Source organism: Medicago truncatula, chromosome 4, assembly GCF_003473485.1.
Source record: "Medicago truncatula cultivar Jemalong A17 chromosome 4, MtrunA17r5.0-ANR, whole genome shotgun sequence".
NCBI lineage: Eukaryota > Viridiplantae > Streptophyta > Magnoliopsida > Fabales > Fabaceae > Medicago > Medicago truncatula.
In genome coordinates, this window is record NC_053045.1 from 41,675,073 (window position 1) to 41,692,549 (window position 17,477).

At 33.2% G+C, this 17,477-nt stretch overlaps 3 protein-coding genes across 3 annotated transcripts; 2 read left to right on the top strand and 1 right to left on the bottom strand.

Moving 5' to 3' along the window:
• Positions 1 to 2,700: 2,700 nt before the first annotated feature.
• Positions 2,701 to 3,823, top strand: LOC11444521 (ethylene-responsive transcription factor ERF109). The gene has a single exon (XM_003607929.4). It carries the CDS (start codon positions 2,784 to 2,786, stop codon positions 3,477 to 3,479), a length of 696 nt encoding a protein of 231 aa, XP_003607977.2. The 5' UTR covers positions 2,701 to 2,783; the 3' UTR covers positions 3,480 to 3,823.
• An 898-nt stretch (positions 3,824 to 4,721) lies between these two features.
• LOC25493033 (ethylene-responsive transcription factor ERF109) lies at positions 4,722 to 5,666 on the top strand. Its single transcript, XM_013601427.3, has one exon. It carries the CDS (start codon positions 4,750 to 4,752, stop codon positions 5,470 to 5,472), a length of 723 nt encoding a protein of 240 aa, XP_013456881.2. The 5' UTR covers positions 4,722 to 4,749; the 3' UTR covers positions 5,473 to 5,666.
• Positions 5,667 to 7,143: 1,477 nt separating this feature from the next.
• LOC11441423 (uncharacterized) lies at positions 7,144 to 11,875 on the bottom strand. Its single transcript, XM_003607930.4, has 6 exons — positions 11,527 to 11,875; positions 9,779 to 10,109; positions 8,084 to 8,168; positions 7,810 to 7,896; positions 7,470 to 7,727; positions 7,144 to 7,351 (listed from the first exon to the last, which is right to left on the bottom strand). The coding sequence occupies exons 1-6, from the start codon at positions 11,667 to 11,669 to the stop codon at positions 7,275 to 7,277; spliced, it is 981 nt and encodes a 326-aa protein (XP_003607978.1). The 5' UTR covers positions 11,670 to 11,875; the 3' UTR covers positions 7,144 to 7,274.
• Positions 11,876 to 17,477: the final 5,602 nt, after the last annotated feature.

The window sequence follows — 17,477 nt, forward strand, 5'->3', positions numbered from 1 at the left end:
AAAACAATTTTGGAAATGATAAGTAAGAGAGAAAAATTAAGGAAACAAGAGGAGAATGGCAATGAAAATGGAGAAGAACGCAAGACTATTTATAGCCATAACATCATCTTAGATTGTAACTACAATCAAATGAAATGTTTATAATGACCCAATTAACCAAAAATGATTAAACGCACCACAAACCTTTCATGTAACGCCATAGTCTACACTCTGAAATGTTTCATATTTTAGAATCCAAAATCATGTCAGATTGGTTCAAATGATATAATCTGGAACGACCACAGAAAGTGTTAAAACTTGTGCTTTAGAGCGTTCGACACGTTTCAAATTATATAATCCGAAACATTTTCAAAACACAAAATTGAAAAATATGTCATTAAATCAAAATTTTACAACAACAACATACATGAAACATAACAATATCAACAACATAATTAAACAATGTACACAACATACTTAAACAAAAACAAGATCATGGACAAACCAAACTAAATCCTTCATCGAGTCTATCCATCGAGTCTATCCATGCAAGTCATTTTTTTTTAAGAAATAATTTCTTTGTATACCCTGGACCGAATCAAACTATCCCTAATATCATGAAAAGATATGACCAAGGAAGCTTCTAAATCGATCGATCCCTTTGAACCATACTGATCAAATATAAAAAAATATGGTTCTCACGTTGTCATTTTGAAACTTCATATGAATGAATCGGCATGTTCATCTAACTTGGTCGATCCTTTTGAACCGTACTGACCAAATATAAAAAAATAAAAAGAGAGAATTGGATGAATATGATATATGTGTAAGCTAGTTGTGGATTTTCTTACTTAGAATTATCGTTCTTTATACTAGCGGAAACCGTCAATCCACTTTCTTATTGTAGTGAAAGTTGTTCCTTTTTTTTTTTTATAAGACAAGATAAGATATCGTTCATATTTTTTAGCATATTCATGATTGCTGCTATTTGCATACGAGGATTAAACAAATGCATATTTATAGCAATTGAATCACATATTTAAGTAAAATAGTTTGAGGTTAATTTAGGTATATTGAAAATAGACTATACCAAAAAAATTATGTATCACATTTATTAGTAGCATTGAATAGATAATAGATTATCCATGTGATTGAGCTCACATGGTTAATGAGCTCCACCAAATGACTAATAATTCGAGATAATTTAAGTTTGATTTTTGGATGAAACAATTATTTGTTGTGTTTTACTTACCTCCCAACTGAATTTCGGATTACCATGACTCATTTTCTCTAATAATTGGAGTGTTAACACAAAAAAAAAGAAAAAAAGATAATAGATTACACAATTTGCTCTTGCAAAAATAGATCACACAATTTAGTGTGATAGAAAACATATTAAATTTCGATCCAAAAAAAACATATTAAAAAAAAAAAAACTTATAATTATTCAAGAACATTCGGATTAGATGATAAGGAATCTCTTACAATTCAACCAAATGTTATGGGTTTGAATCCAGTCCACATGCAACAATGTTAACCTTTTTGAGATAGAGTTTTGCCGCCATTGTGATCTTACATGACTTTGTGTACATAGAATACCCACTTCACACTAAAACAACTTATAAACAAAATTACACATATAAAGAAAGTAGTATGATACGTGTGTGTTAGCATAATAAAAAAGTAGACATAGAGATTTATAGGTTCTCTTCTACACGCTAGTATCTAATAAACGTGAATCACGTAATTTAGTTTAAATTAAGTGTGGAAAGGAGTATATTTTGAATGAATATGTTATAGATACGAAATTTTCACTGTTGTTAAAAATAACTAATCTTTGTTGAAAAGTCTCAGGATACGTTAATATTTGAAAAATGTCAAAGTATGTAACTTTGTTTAAATTAAGTTCGGAGGATAGTAAAAAAAAATTATTCATGATATAGGTACGGAATTTTCAACAATAACGGATACTTTATCAAAGAACTTGTAAAACACATAAAATATATTATTTCCTCTCAGCCGAATTTTCTCCGCATTCGAAATTATAAATCGAACTTCTTATCATTTATGCAAGGTATTCCAATTTCTTAAGCATAATTCTTGAATGGACACAAGGATTTGGACCATTTATTTGGTCACATAAAAAAAAAAGTAGATATGATATAATCATTTGAAAATTAATGATAGTTAATTATTATTTCTTCTACCTTTTTTCTTTTTGTGTGTGTGGCCAAATAGAAGGTCCAAATGACACAAGAGTTTCTCACCATTTCATAAATCTATGGTTATCGTAAATATATAGGAATAATATGGAGAAAGTTTGACTAAATTATAAATTCCTTAGCACCAAAACAGAAGTGTCGACTGTCGAAGTCTACTAAGATGATTTGGCCGTACAATGGAATAAGTCAAAATGAAAAGAGAAATGTCAAAACACAGTCTTTACACTGAAGAGTGAATTCTCCTTTCTCTTTCGTCCCCTTTTTGTGGCGTTTTTATATTTATATTGTGGTGACCACCCAACCCAACCCCACCACCACGAGATAGTGCGTCATGCCACACATCAAAATCCTATCTGGTACTACTATTACAAAACCCCACGTGATTAATTAATCCAAGTTTATACCCTTTCAAAAACCAAAACCCAACCGTGTGGGAACAGTGTACACACCTGCCTCTTACTTGCCACATCATTCCCATACCGTATATAACCAACGTCAAACCTTTGACTTCATTTCATTTTCAACGTCTTCTAAACCTTAAACAAACGCTTTAGACTTCAACACAACAACAACAACAACAACATGAACAACTCCTCTTCCTCCTTCTCCTCCTCCACTCTCCCCTCCGATCAAGAACAATCCGTCATTGTCACCGCCCTAACCAAAGTCGTCTCCGGCTCCACCTCAACCGCAAACTCATTACCGGAATTTCATCTCCCGGATTCCACCATCGGAAGCAGCAGCAGCATGGAGCGAATTCCACCAACGAACATGGAAACCTGCCGCGAATGCAACATAGCAGGATGTTTAGGATGCAATTTCTTCTCTCAAGAGAACAAGAAAAAACAAATAAGAGCTAAAAAGAAGTATAGAGGAGTGAGACAGAGACCATGGGGAAAATGGGCTGCTGAGATTCGTGACCCGAGACGTGCTGTTCGTGTTTGGCTCGGAACCTTTACCACGGCGGAGGAAGCTGCCAGAGCTTATGACAATGCCGCCATCGAGTTTCGTGGGCCGAGGGCAAAGCTCAATTTTCCACTTGTTGATGAATCCCTTAAGCATGTTGAGGAACCAGAAGTGATCGTTCATTCTAAGCATGTAACAAAGGATGAGAATATGAATCAAGAAATGCAAATTGAAACAATGACGGGGTTTGAGAATAATAAGGATTGTGATTTTTTGGATAGCATTGGTGAACCTGATTTTCAACAATTTATGAAGTTTATGGAATTTTCTGGAGATTCTTCTGGTTCTAGGACAGGGAATCCTTTTAATTAGTTCATGAATTCAACAACAAATGAACAGTGATTTTTTTTAGCATGTTTAACTAGTGGTAGACTGAGATTAAGTGTATTGATTAGCTTTGCTGTGCAATGTGCATAATCTCTCTTCTACGAGATTTTTTTTTAGGGAGGAAGTTGCTTTCTGCAAGTGCAAATAGTGATTTCAATGTTTGATTTTGAAGAAGAATCCGCTTTGTAGAATTGCTGTACTCCCTAAAAGTGTTTTTTTTTTTAACGAGAATTTAATGTTTTGAGAGAATTTAAATCCTTGAATAATAATAATTTGAATTTTTTTGAAAATGATGTAAATCCTTGGAGAAGAATTTGCCTTTGTAGAAATGTTGTTCTCGTGAACTTAACCCGGTCAGTATAAACAATCTTCGGGATTCAAACTCTAACCATCACAAAAAAACGTTGTTCTCCCTAGGTGTTGCTTTGTTTCCATTATAAATACTCTTCTTCATATTAGAACAACAAAAACCATAAAACATCAAAATTAATACAATCATTATTAATTATTTTAATTTTTTTATATATTTTACAAACATATTTTTGTGAGAAATTGTGATTCATTAAATACAATTACTAATACTAAAAAGATAAATATTAAATGACTTTAAATTTAATACATTAAATATATATTCGGTTTCAATTACTGCATTTTTTTTTAATACGGATAGGAATGTGAAGTACTCCCTTCGTCCTACATTTTGGGAGAAAGAGAGAGAAACAATGGGTGTGAATGAAAAAATACTTTAAAGGGAATTCATTTAACGACAATTAAAAAAAAGAGAAGTGGTATTTTTTGTCCAAAATTAAGGTGGATTTATCTTTAAAAAAAATAAATTAAAGTGGGTATATGGTCTTGTGATATTTTCATTTCGGCTTGCATGAATGAATGGTTCACATTTCACAAGCATGAGTAAATTATACGTAAATTCCCGAACACCAAAACAGAAATGTCAAAGTCTAAAAGATACAGTTGTAGAATGAAATAGTAGTCAAGTAAACAACAAATGTGAACGCACCGTCTTTAAGTGAACTCTCCTTTCGCTTTCTTCCCCTGGCTGGAACACCTGAATCCTCAATTGTTCTCTATTGTGGGAACCAACCAACCCCACCAAATCCTGTCTGGCATTTTAAAAAAAAAAGAAAAAATCACGTGATTAATTTAATAAATCCAACTTACTATTATCCATTCAAAGACCAATAGTGAACCGTGTGTGGGAACGGTGTACACAGCTGGCTCTTAAGTCTTACCTGCCATGTCACCCCCTAAACCGTATATAAACCAACTCAAATCTCTGACTTTCCCTTCAACTTCAAAATCTTCTAAACCTTCAAAAACTCAGTTTCCATACATGAACTACGCCTTCTCCACTACCACCCTCACCTCCGATCAAGAACTCTCAGTCATCGTCGCTGCCCTAACCAACGTAGTCTCCGGTTCCACCTCCACCGTCGGCTTAGATCGAATAGTTCAACCGGTGAACATAGAAACCTGTCGGGAATGCAACATAGCAGGATGTTTAGGATGCAATTTCTTCCCTGAAGAGAAAAAACAAAAACAAAAACAAAAACAAAAGAGAGCTAAGAATAATAAGTACAGAGGAGTGAGGCAGAGACCATGGGGAAAATGGGCTGCTGAGATTCGTGACCCGAGACGTGCGGTTCGTGTTTGGCTTGGAACCTTTACCACGGCGGAGGAAGCTGCTAGAGCTTACGACAATGCCGCTATCGAGTTCCGCGGGCCGAGAGCCAAGCTTAATTTTCCACTTGTTGATGAATCTCTTAAGCGTACTGTTGAGGATCCAGAATTGGTTGTTCATGTAAAGGATGAAGAAATGCAAATTGAGACAACGATGGGATTTGGGAATAATACGACTGAATGTGATTTTTGGGATAGTATTGGGGAAGAAGCTGATTTTCAACAACTTATGAGGTTTATGGATTCTTCTCATTCTAGAACAGGAAACACTTTTAATTAGTTCCTCAATTCAACAACAACAGAACAGTTATTAGTTGTAGAATTAGTTTAAGCGTATTCATTAGCTTTGCTGTGCAATATTGTGCATTAATGTTTGATTTTGTAGAGGAATCTGCTCTTTTTTTGGCGAAGAAAATGACATTTTCAGACTTAACAAAGTTATTATCAATGATAGAGTTAGCATAAATTTTACAAGAGGCTGGTTAATGAATGTCCGATCAATTAAAAGTCTTGCACGGTATAACTTTTTCAATAATTTTACAAACATACTCTCATAAAAAATTGTGAAACATTAAATACACCAAACTAATACTATTAAAAGGATAAACATTAAACGAGAGGTAGAAAAGTCTTTTAAACAATAACTACACATTAAAAATTGTGACATTTTCTTATAAATAGGACCATTTTTTTTTCAAAAATTTTTTTTCCTATGTTAAGGACCGGAGGGAGTATTTTGACGAACTTAATTTTGATTAAAAGTGAATAGATTTGTGTTTTGTTACATAAACCTAGAAGTGATTCTTATAAGTCATGTTATTCGGATAGTTTGAATGTGAATTGATTTGCGAAACCTAAAAGCGATTCTTATAAAGTCATGTTATTCGAATAGTTTGAATCAAAATTGATTTTGAATGCATAATTACAGAAATAAACATTAATAGTATTAATATCTACTTAAAATTAGATTTTACTTCTCTTTATATAATATCGTCTTATGAAACACACTAACAGCTTACAAAGTGGAATATCAATTGAAACAGTAACAAAGTCACCATCATGAGAAGAATGTTACAACCCTTTCAGCTAAAAAGAGGTAAATCAAATTTAAGTTAGTAGACATTGTTGGAACACAAGGAGTGTTAAGGTGTGAATTTAAAAAAATTCCCATATCAGCTTTTTCAATTAGTGCTCATTTATGATGCGAGATCAAGTCATTGATTTTCTAACGGTCAATTAATCATAGCCATTAGATTTGTAACTTATCTTTGGCTCTTCACCTATAAATTGAGCTCCTCTCCCTCACTTCTACTCATCCCAAAAAGTTCTTTTGAGTTGTCAAAGAACTTTTCTCTCTTCTCCCTCCTTTAGCTTGTGTTGACAAGCTATTCTTTTCTTCTCCCTCTTTTTTTTTTTTTTTTTTTTTTTTCTGTCCCTTCGGATTTAAAGTCTTACGGCCATAGTCCCTTCGGTTTATAATGTCCCTTCGGAATTAAGAATGGTCTTAAGAACATAGTCCATTCGGTAAATTTTGTCGCTTCGAAAATAAGAGTATTCTTAAGATCAAAGTCCCTTTCGAGATAAAGTGTTCCTTCGGAAAATAAGAATGATCTTAAGAATATAATTCCTATTTATGTTTTATGCCCTTTGAGAGGTTAGAGGTTAGAGTGGTGGAAACATCATATTAGAGTGGTCCTAATACCATATAAGAGTGGTCTCAGTACCATAATAAAGTGGTATCTATACCATATTGGAGTGGTCTTAGCAATATTTGAAGGTGTATTTCTAGAACAGATCTTATAGTGCAATAGGACTCTGATACAGTTGTAGCTGGGCTGTTTTATCCTGGGGACGTCGTGGTCGATGGTCTGCTTGCACAATTTTGGACAGTGTCACGAAACGTCTTAAAGAGAGTGACCTAGTCCGCGACTCAGCCTAGTAATCTCTTCGGTGACAGAAAATATTTTTAACTAATTTTGACTATTGTTCCAACACATGACATATAAAAACTGCAAAATTTTGAAGATACATCCGTTCATTTTTAGTTTTGTAAAGAATAATAAGTCAGAAAAATAACTAGCACTAAAGCGCCACTTGAAATGCTTTGTCGGCGCAAAATGCTACAATGATTGGACCAACCAAATCACCAGCAGCGCATCCTGAAAAGAAGAACAAAGTTTTGCTTTAGGAAGTTGAAATGAATTAAAATCAGGCTAACACAATTCAAGCACAAAGATTGAAGCAGTAATTTTCTGTAAGTGTTGTTTATGATCTTACCAATCCACTGGCCAAGTGATGGACGAACAAGGGTAGCACCGATCCCTGCCCCTATGGAGGCAAAAACTAAAGATGAACCACACCTTATTGAAGTAAGGGCAACCTTCTGTCCAAGAAGTTGAACTTGCTTGGTAGTATCTTGTTTGGTTGTATCGACATTACTGTCTTCATCATTGGCATTGAAAATGGATCTAAAGAATCGATACAGTTCCATGCCTACTTGAACAACCCATGATGCTGCAACTCCTAGCATGTGTCCTGTGCATAATGAACATAAAGTTAGCACTAAATAGTTGATATCAAATGCTCTATGCACAGATTATTCAAAGAAATCTTTTACCTCTGAATGTTGTTCTGCCCACAGAAAAGAAGTAAACATAAGAAGGCATATTCCTTGCAGCCTTGCGAGTAGCTGATCTCGGAACATCTGTTCAAAACAACCATGAACGATGAGTGCATGTAAAATCTCTCGATAGCATACAAAACAAAAGTTAAAAAACATCACCCTCGTTTATAAAATTTTAATATATTAAACTTTGACTGCTTTAGGTGTATGCAAGAGCATCTAATCTCTAAAATATAGATGAAATCGTTAACAGATTCCGAGAACATACCTTTAAGAAGTTTCCAAGCCATTCGCTCTGAAACATAATGGACAGCAATTCTTTCTAATATTCTTCTAGTGGTCACAACACTTGTCTGTCATAACATTGAACAAACATATATGAATAGAATGAAAGAGCTAAGTGACACCGTAGTACCATTTTTGAATTACCAAGTCAACAGAAAAGAGACCATCAGGAATATAGAAAAGGCGAGACTGATGAAAATTAAGTGTGTTAATTCAACGTTTAACTTATTCCAATTCAATTTCATGTTACTTCTTTTGTAATTTATCACCCTCTTAAACACCTCTTTCATGATATTCTATTCCTTCTGGTATATGAAAAAACTAATTGCTTGAAATTTGGAGACAGAGTTGGAAAAGCATTTCAAAATTTGTATGCAAACATCCCTGCATATAACTCGGAAGAGATAAAGATTAACCTAAAAATGTATCCCGAGTTTCCTTGTCAAGTGAAGGGGGAAAGATGCAAGACAAATGGGATTAATCGAAGCTTAATGAGGCAATGATGCCTGTTTGAACTATTATAGAGCAATGTGGTTTACTCTGTTAAAGACATAGTAAAGCACTGTATTACTTTATGTAAATATGAAAAATAAAGCAAAGAAGGTAGGAAAGTGCAGGCAGAAGCATAATTTGATGGGCTGATGACAAGGAACAAACAGTTATGTGAAGATCATCTGAGTAACAAGGGAACAATCAAGATAAAAGATGTTGAGCCAGAGGAGAAAACAGGCCATGCAGTACCAGAAAGGAAACTTTAGGTCTCTAAGGCCATTTATTGAGCCTCAAGGCATCTCAAAAGTTTATGGACCACTATCAACCTTAGCTTCATTACTACACCGCTGTTTAGACTCGAAAAGAAAAATCAATCGAGTCAAATAAGTTTAAAAAATTGGAAAAAAAAAAAATTGATTGAAGAGAGCTCTATAAACAGCTGAGTGGAGCTCTTGTAATACTTAGACTTTCATTTTTTAGTTGCTTCCATATATATACTCCTTAAAATTATAAAACCAAGATTCAAAATAAATGAGATGTAATGAAACAAGACAAGTTTTCTCTAGCTCCATAAAGATATTGGGCTCAATTAGGATGAACTACTCTAATACCAAAATGTGACATCCACACTAATTGGTTAACCTTTATCAAGTTAACTTAGTAAATTTCAACTTACTACTACTGTTTGTTAAGTTTTTACTCATTTCATTTCTCAAATGGCATTCTTCCTTGAGAGCTTTTACGGAAAATAGTTGGCTGAGCTTCTCCTTAAAAGGAGAAGATAAGCTAAACAACGATTGGACAAACATACACACCATACACATAGTTAGAGATTCATGGAATGTTAACCTACATAAGTATGAATTAAAAAGTAGGTAAGTATAGAGAAAATTGGAAGCTTCTACTATTAACAACAGTAAAAGCCGTCCAACTCATTAATATGTTTATTTGTCTATGACAAAGATAATTTACTTAGTGAAGAGGTTTTGCACGATACAAGCTACATGTAGCAGCTCAAAACTATTGTTATTGATAGTAAACGACAAATCACGTTCTTTGGGCTAGATACCGAGTTTTCAAAACAAAAAAAATGACAAGTCACATAGAGCAATTTCAGAAATTGTGAATAATGCAAGAAATAAGCCTAACTAAATGTTAAAACAAGAATCAGAAGAAAAAATCTCACCTCACGTATGATTTGCTTCACAGACTTTTTGAAGGGAACAACCAGATCAACACGGTGTTCTGGCTGTTCCTCCTCAAATAAGTCATCAAGATCTTCTATTTCTGCACGCGGCTCCAAAAGAGGCAAATAGTGCATCAGGAATGACCTTATTGAAGTCATTGCAAGTGACCTCAACTCAAAAGCAGAGAATAGAGGTTTAGGTTGGACATTGTACGTTTTTGTACTAAATCTTTCAGCATCATAATTGTAAATCCTTTCAGAAGCACTTTGTATAGTAGAAATAAGATCTTCAGATACTGTGGCGCCAGCATCACAATATGCAACTGGTATCCTGAAATTAGAGAGGTGTGATTAAACCAAAGATGTCATGAACCAAAGTAAGGCATATATGTCCAAAATACAATGAAAAATTATACTCAACAACTTTAAAACCCTATCTTTTACACTTCCGATATTTCCAAAATACAGAACATAACCCTAACCCCCTTGAATATTTTGAAGTATTTAAAAGTTCTAGAATTGTTAAAATATAGTAAAATTGATAACAGGAATGTCATATGCCATAATTCAGATTATTTTCTTCACTAAAAGTACAACAACTATTTCTCTACTTTCTCCTATATACACAAAGAATCATGGTCTATTCAACCTTTTTTTCCTTGCATGTCATCTACATATCACACAATCATTTCCATCAAATCTCAATGCAAATTGGTAAGATTCATGTATTACGAGGACAACAATCATTCATGTAAGTTTGTAAACCGATCAACGGGGGAATTAATAGTATCTCCGAAAATACTAGTTATTAGTAATCAACAAAATAACTGTTCATTCAGTTATACAAACCAAGCAAAACCCTACCACTCCCATGACCCCATAACCTATATCTCATTCTCACACTATCATATCGTTATCAATTCAATCCCTTATCCCCCTTTCCTAGCAAGCAATCACAGGTCACTACAGATAAACTTCTCAAACTACAATGCAATAGACATTATAACACCATTCCTCAAATCTCAGTATTTCAACTATTTCAAAACTAAACCTAATTTAACCACACCCCAAAAATCATGTATCCCACTAGCATCTAGCAGGATTGTCAAATTGCAGCTATAGTAGTGTAATAGACGTAACCAAATTAGAACAAATTATTATTATTCTGTAATACCCTTACTAAGTTAGTGGTACTATATCAACTAAACTTAGCAGAATTTGAACAAACAACCATTTCCTGTGCAATCTTCGATTGACAAGTAGCACCCTATGAAGCAATGACATAGAGATGGACACACGACGCAACACTAACATGTCGCCATTGGTAATAGTTAGAGAAAACGACATAATATACAATGTAATCACATATGTCATGTCATGCAGGTATGGGACACTAACAAGTGTCGGCGCACTTTTGATCAGAAGGATCGGCGCTATAGTGGCAGCACCGGCCCTTCTGATTGAAAGTGTGTGTGATGTCTGACCCTGACACATGTGATTAGTAGTGCTTCATAGTCTACAACAACCACCCATCATAAAAAAAAACCCTAAAATCTGAATGAATATTAACCCACATCATAGCCATACCCAATTACCCAAAATCATCAAAACACCAAATCAACTAAACTTAAAAACATACTTTTTTCCACCACCCTTATAAAAATAACCAAAACCCATCTCAAAAACAATATCAAAATTAAATTTTTAACATCCAAATAAAAAGGGTAATGTTCCACATAAAAACATACCCAAAGAAAGCCCTTGAAGCAAAAGTGGTACCAGCAGCAAAAGAAGCAGCTGCAGCTACAGCAGCAGAAGAGGAAGCAGAAGATTGAAAAGCAGAATTATGATTCTTCCTCCATAGATCTACAAGTATAGCTATTCCCGCCATTGTTTCTTGTGTTGTTCTTTAACTTTCAACTTAAAAGTCGCAAAACAAAACAAGGCTTTTAAGGTTTAAGGTTAAATTATCGTATTAGTCGTTCATCGTTGTTGAATTTGAAACGGAGGCAATAAGGTTTCTGTTGTAATAACGCTTAGATAGATTGATGATCAGTGTTTTTTACACTTCAGTAGAACTGAGCTAAGTGATAATAAATAGGGTTAACAAAAGTTTTTCCTTCAAAAAAAAAAAGGTTAATAAAAGTTGTTTTAATATGATATGATGAAAACATATTTTTCTTTTTTTTTTTAGGGATGAAAACATATTTTTCTTGATGAGAAAGTTAATATAACTTTATTCACAGAAGCTATATTTTTATCAAATCTTAATGGTCTTATTTTATTTTATTTTTGGAATCTATACTATATCTCATGGTAGTCAAAACCGAACCGGACCGGCCGGTTCAACCGGTTGAACCGTGAACCGGTATTGTTTCCGGTCCGATTGACCTTAAAAACCGTTGTTGAATTGAACCGGGAAGTGAACCGGAAAACCGGCAATCAAACCGGGAACCGGCGGTTTTCCCGGTTTCAGAGGTCCGACCGTGTGTTAGTTTTTTCCTTGAGAAATAAGAGGGCTGAAATCTGTAGTTCGACAATAGGGTCGTTCTTTTCTTCTTTCTGTTTGTTTAGCAATAGCAGGAAAAATTGAAATAGAAACTTGTCAAAGCTTCTTCCTTCACTATCTGTTTAATTGATGCAGTAAGTGCATGGTTATTGAAGGGGTGAGAGGCAAAGAAGCGATGGAACACATGTGAGAGAAGTGGGCTGTGGCGGCGGGATTGGAGAAGAAAGAAGATTGTGCGCTCAATGAAAATAGAAGTAGGTCATTAGGGTTAATGTATTTGAATGAAAGTTTTGGGCCTAGCCGATTATTAACACTACTCTTGGTTTGTTTTAGACTCATTTACTTGAGAAATTTATTGCATTTATGATCATTTATATACAATTATCATTAATAAAAGATTATTATATCATTTTAAATTATAACAAGTATGATGAGGAATAAGTAATTTTTTTAAAACTAATTTATAGTAAAATATGAACATTGTATAATTTTTTGTGTATTATTTCGTATTTAAAAATAAAAAATATATATTTCACTATTACCGGTCCAACCCCGGTTGAACCTCGGTCCGATCTTTGAACCTCGAACCCCTGAGTATACCGGTTTGACACCCGATCCGGTTTTGATTACCTTGCTATATCTATGTTATATATAAAAAACTATCCCTTTCAACACACTTTTGGGTAGGAATTTTCTTTTCAAAAATATCCTTAATTTTAAATACAAATAGTCAATTATAAAATAACACGTAAATTAATAATAATGTCATTAATCGTCACTGTTAATCTTCTCTTAACACCGTTAATCAGATCAAAGTAACAAAAAGTTTAAAAATTATATTTGCATTCTTTATGTCTCTTCTCATGAATTCAAATCGATCCAGAATTCATCTTAGTACCCTCTGATCACATTTCATCACCTCTAAACAATTAGAAAGTTCCAAGGCTCAAGAACTTGATTAATACTTCTCAAGCAACAATGAATGGAATATCTTTAAGGTCCACTTCATGAATTGAGTATCTTTTTGTTTTATCCTTCGAGCAATTTACTTTCCGCCAACATTACAATTCAAGCTTTGTTTTTACTTTTTTTTGTTAGAAGAATGAATGAATCAGAATTTGAGAAAATCAAAAGTGAACAATAATCACTTATGTAACAAAAAAAAATCCAAAGTTTATGTTTTTTCCTGCTTTATTTCTCACGAGTCTATGAGTTTTTTTAATTTTTTTTAAACAAAAATAATAGCCGATGAGGATTAGACTATAAATTCTCTAAAAAAATATTAGTAATAAAAGTGGGCAAAAAATATTGTTAAAGATTGAATTTTAAATCCTCAAAAAAAAAATTAGTAACAAACATGAGCAAAAAATAATGTTAAAGATTAGATTTTAAATCATCTAATAAAAGATTAGTAACAAACATGAGCAAAAAAAAATTAGTAACAAACATGAGCAAAAAATAATGTTAAAAATTGGACTTTAAATCCTCTGATAAAAATATTAGTAACAAACGTGAACAAAATATTAGCATTCAAAATCTTTTAGAAAAAGATTTGTTAGCACTATATTAAATGGACTATAAATCCTCTAAAAAATTTAGTAACAAACGTGACCAAAAATTATTATTAAAGATTAAACTTTAAATCCTCTAAAAAAAGATTAGTAACAAACATGAACAAAATATTACGATTCAAAATCTTTTAAAAAAAGATTTGATATCACTATATTAAATGGACTATAAATCTTCTAAGAAAAGATTATCAAACAATATCGTGGGACTAAGCTTGATTAATATGTTATTGAGGGATTTAAACGAGCTCTTGAAGCAACATGGTAAAGATATCACAGATTATGATCTTCCATAATTACCAACAGAAATAAATGAAGATAATCCAGTTCCAAGGGGTTATTCAAGAGGAGTTATCAGTCCAAATTCCCAACGAAGACATTGAATCTATTCAGATGTTAAATCATGACCAAATGGTTGCTTTTAATACCATTATGCATGCCATTGATCATAATCATAAACATAGTCAAGTATTTTTTGTTGATGGTCCAGACGGAACAGGTAAAACATTCCTTTATCGAGCATTAATGGCAACTTTGAGAAATAGAGGAAAAATTGGCTTAGCAACCGCGTCATCTGGTATAACTGCAACATTATTATCGGGTGGTATAACTGCACACTCCCGATTTAATTTACCTTATGATGTACAACCAAATTCCTTCTGCGATATAAAAAAGCAAAAAGATCTTGCAAAGCTTTTTAGAGTAGCAACTGCCATAATCTGGGATGAAGCCCCAATGACAAACAAATACTGTTTAGAAGCATTAGATCGATCACTAAGAGATATTTTAGATTGTGATGCTCTATTTGGTGGAAAAGTTATGATCATGGGTGGAGATTTTCGTCAAGTACTTCCACTTATTCAAAAAGGTAGTAAGGCACAACTGATATCTGCATGTATTATTAGGTCTAATTTATGGGCTAATATCAAGGTCCTACATTTAGTACAAAATATGCGATCAATGAATGATCCTGAATTTGCACAATTTCTTATGCGAATTGGTGACAGTGTTGAACCTACCAAACTCAATGCTATGGTGAGGATACCTCATCAAATTGCATTACCATGGGAAGGAGAACAGTCAATACAAACTCTTATTGATCATATTTTTCCACAATTAAATTTGCATGGATGGGATGCATCGTATATGGTCGAAAGAGCCATAATTACACTTACAAATGATGATGTGCAAAAATTGAATGACATAATTATCAATCAGTTTTCAGGAGAAGAACATAATTTATTGTCATTTGACGAGGTTGAAGGGGATACTCATAACTTATATCAACGGGAATTCTTAAACTCAATTGCTCAAGGAAGTATCCCACCACATATTTTAAAGGTAAAAAAAGGTGCACCTTTGATGTTGTTGCGAAACATAGACCCTAGATATGGGCTCTGTAATGGGACACGATTATTATGTCGTGGTTTATTTAAGAATATGTTGGATGTGAAAATCCTAACAGGAAGCAATGCTGGAAAAAGAGCATTCCTGCCCAAAATTAAATTAAAAACAAATGCGAGTTCATGACTTCCCATTTTGCTTAGTAGAAAACAATTTTCCGTTAAACTAAGTTTTGCTATTACCATAAATAAGTCACAAGGGCGGACCATTCCCAATGTCAGGATCTATCTTCCACGACATGTTTTCAGCCATGGTCAATGATATGTAGCTTTATCAAGAGGAGTTTCTCAAAATTCAACAAAAGTTCTCATTAAAGAAGGGAAAGTAGAAGGAGAAGATGGAGACTTTACGAAAAATGTAGTTTCTAAATATATTCTTTTATCACAATCATAGCAAATGTTTCGTATACATAACATGTCATTTGTACAATTATTTACGATGTTTCTTTTACACAACACACACATTTATGTTATGATGTTACTAATTACTATTAGAATAAACAATAAATGGTCATTATTTTACCTTAATTTTATATGCAGGCAAACTAAAATATGTTGAGTTCAAAAATAATTTTTTATATGCCTTGACAATATTTTGTTCATAAATCAATACATCAATAATTTTCATAATATTTAAAAATTTAAAATTTTCAATAAAAATTATACAAAGAAACATAATAAAATAATCAAATGCGTTAGCGCAATAGAAAGAGCGGACAAACGGGCACGATAGTGCCAGTCTTTCCGCTAGTGAATATAATGGTCTTGATTAAAAATTACATCATATAAGTTCACACTCTCACAAAAAAATTCTTCCTTTTTTTTTCTTCATTTCATCGTGTTTATGTTATTTTTTATTTTGGTTTTTTTGTTGTTATTTTTTTTTAACTCTGTTTTTATATTTTCTACATTATTTACGGAATCAAAATGGTATCTCTACTTGAAATAATGAACAAGATTTTTCTATTTTTGAAGTGTTTCTTCTTAAGCCTTGAAATGTTTCCTCTTGAGCTTGTGATACACGAGTGTGCGACCCGTGCACGGGTAAATTTATCTTTCCCTAACACATGACATAACAACAGACGATTGTATCCCAATGTTTAACAATGCGTGTATCGACAACATATTCGTACCTCAATTTTCGGATGGTGCATGTTCCAACAAATTAACCATTCTAAACCGCATCGTTGATCACCTAATTTAACATCAAATAATCCTCTGATGGTTTGTATATTGGCTAAATATGTTTTTTCAAAGCTAATTGTTGATCCAGAGTTTATGGTTCAAAAATAAAATTGTTTTATTTTTTTATAATCAACCAAATACATTTTTTTGTTTCAAGGCAATAACCATTGAAATTAATCTTATAAGACAAATGGAACTAGATAGTAAAAGTTCCACCATAATAAACTATGGCGAATAACATTTTTATGTAAAGTAATCACCTCTGAAGCATGGGTACTCCATTTTTCTAAACATATCCGTACCGAGTATTGTGCGGGTACTGGTACACGTATTGTACGCCTACTGTACGCACCCATGAAGCACCAGTTTTTTTATTTTTTTTTAATGGTTGGGTACGGACGCGGTACTGATTGGGTACGTATATCCTATTTTTTTGGAGAAAATGGAGCAATTATATTTTTTATTTTTTTTATAAAAATCAAACTTAAACTGCACGCACATCCTCTTTTTTTTTTGGAGAAAACGAGCCCTTTTATGAGAATTAATAGCATTATAGTTTTTTTTTCAGCATCCAAAGAAGATTCTGGAGCCTGAGCTTGGTTGTTCTTAGTGGGAAGAACATTCACATTAGTAGCAAGAGGAACAGAAGTGTTGTTACCAATGAGGACGCCATGAATAAGAAGGACTGGAAAATTAAGTTGGTGGTGAACTGATTGAGAATAATCCTTTAGTTTTCTTCTGTTTTTCTTTTAACGGTAGGTTAACGACGTCTTAGCAGAGGGAGGTTTATGTTTTTTTTTTTTTTTTTTGTAAAATAGAGGAGGTATTTGTGACGTAAGAGCATACCTCAAGCAAGGTTATTGTATTTTTCCCTATAAACTATGAACCTTAAGATTGTAAGATTGTTCAAAGCTACGTCAAATTCTCATTGATTTGAAAGGCGGACTTTGGGATGGCAATGAGTACCCAATAGATAAGGTACTATAGTACCCATCCCCATATTTTCATTTGTAAAAAATGTCCGTATCCGAGCC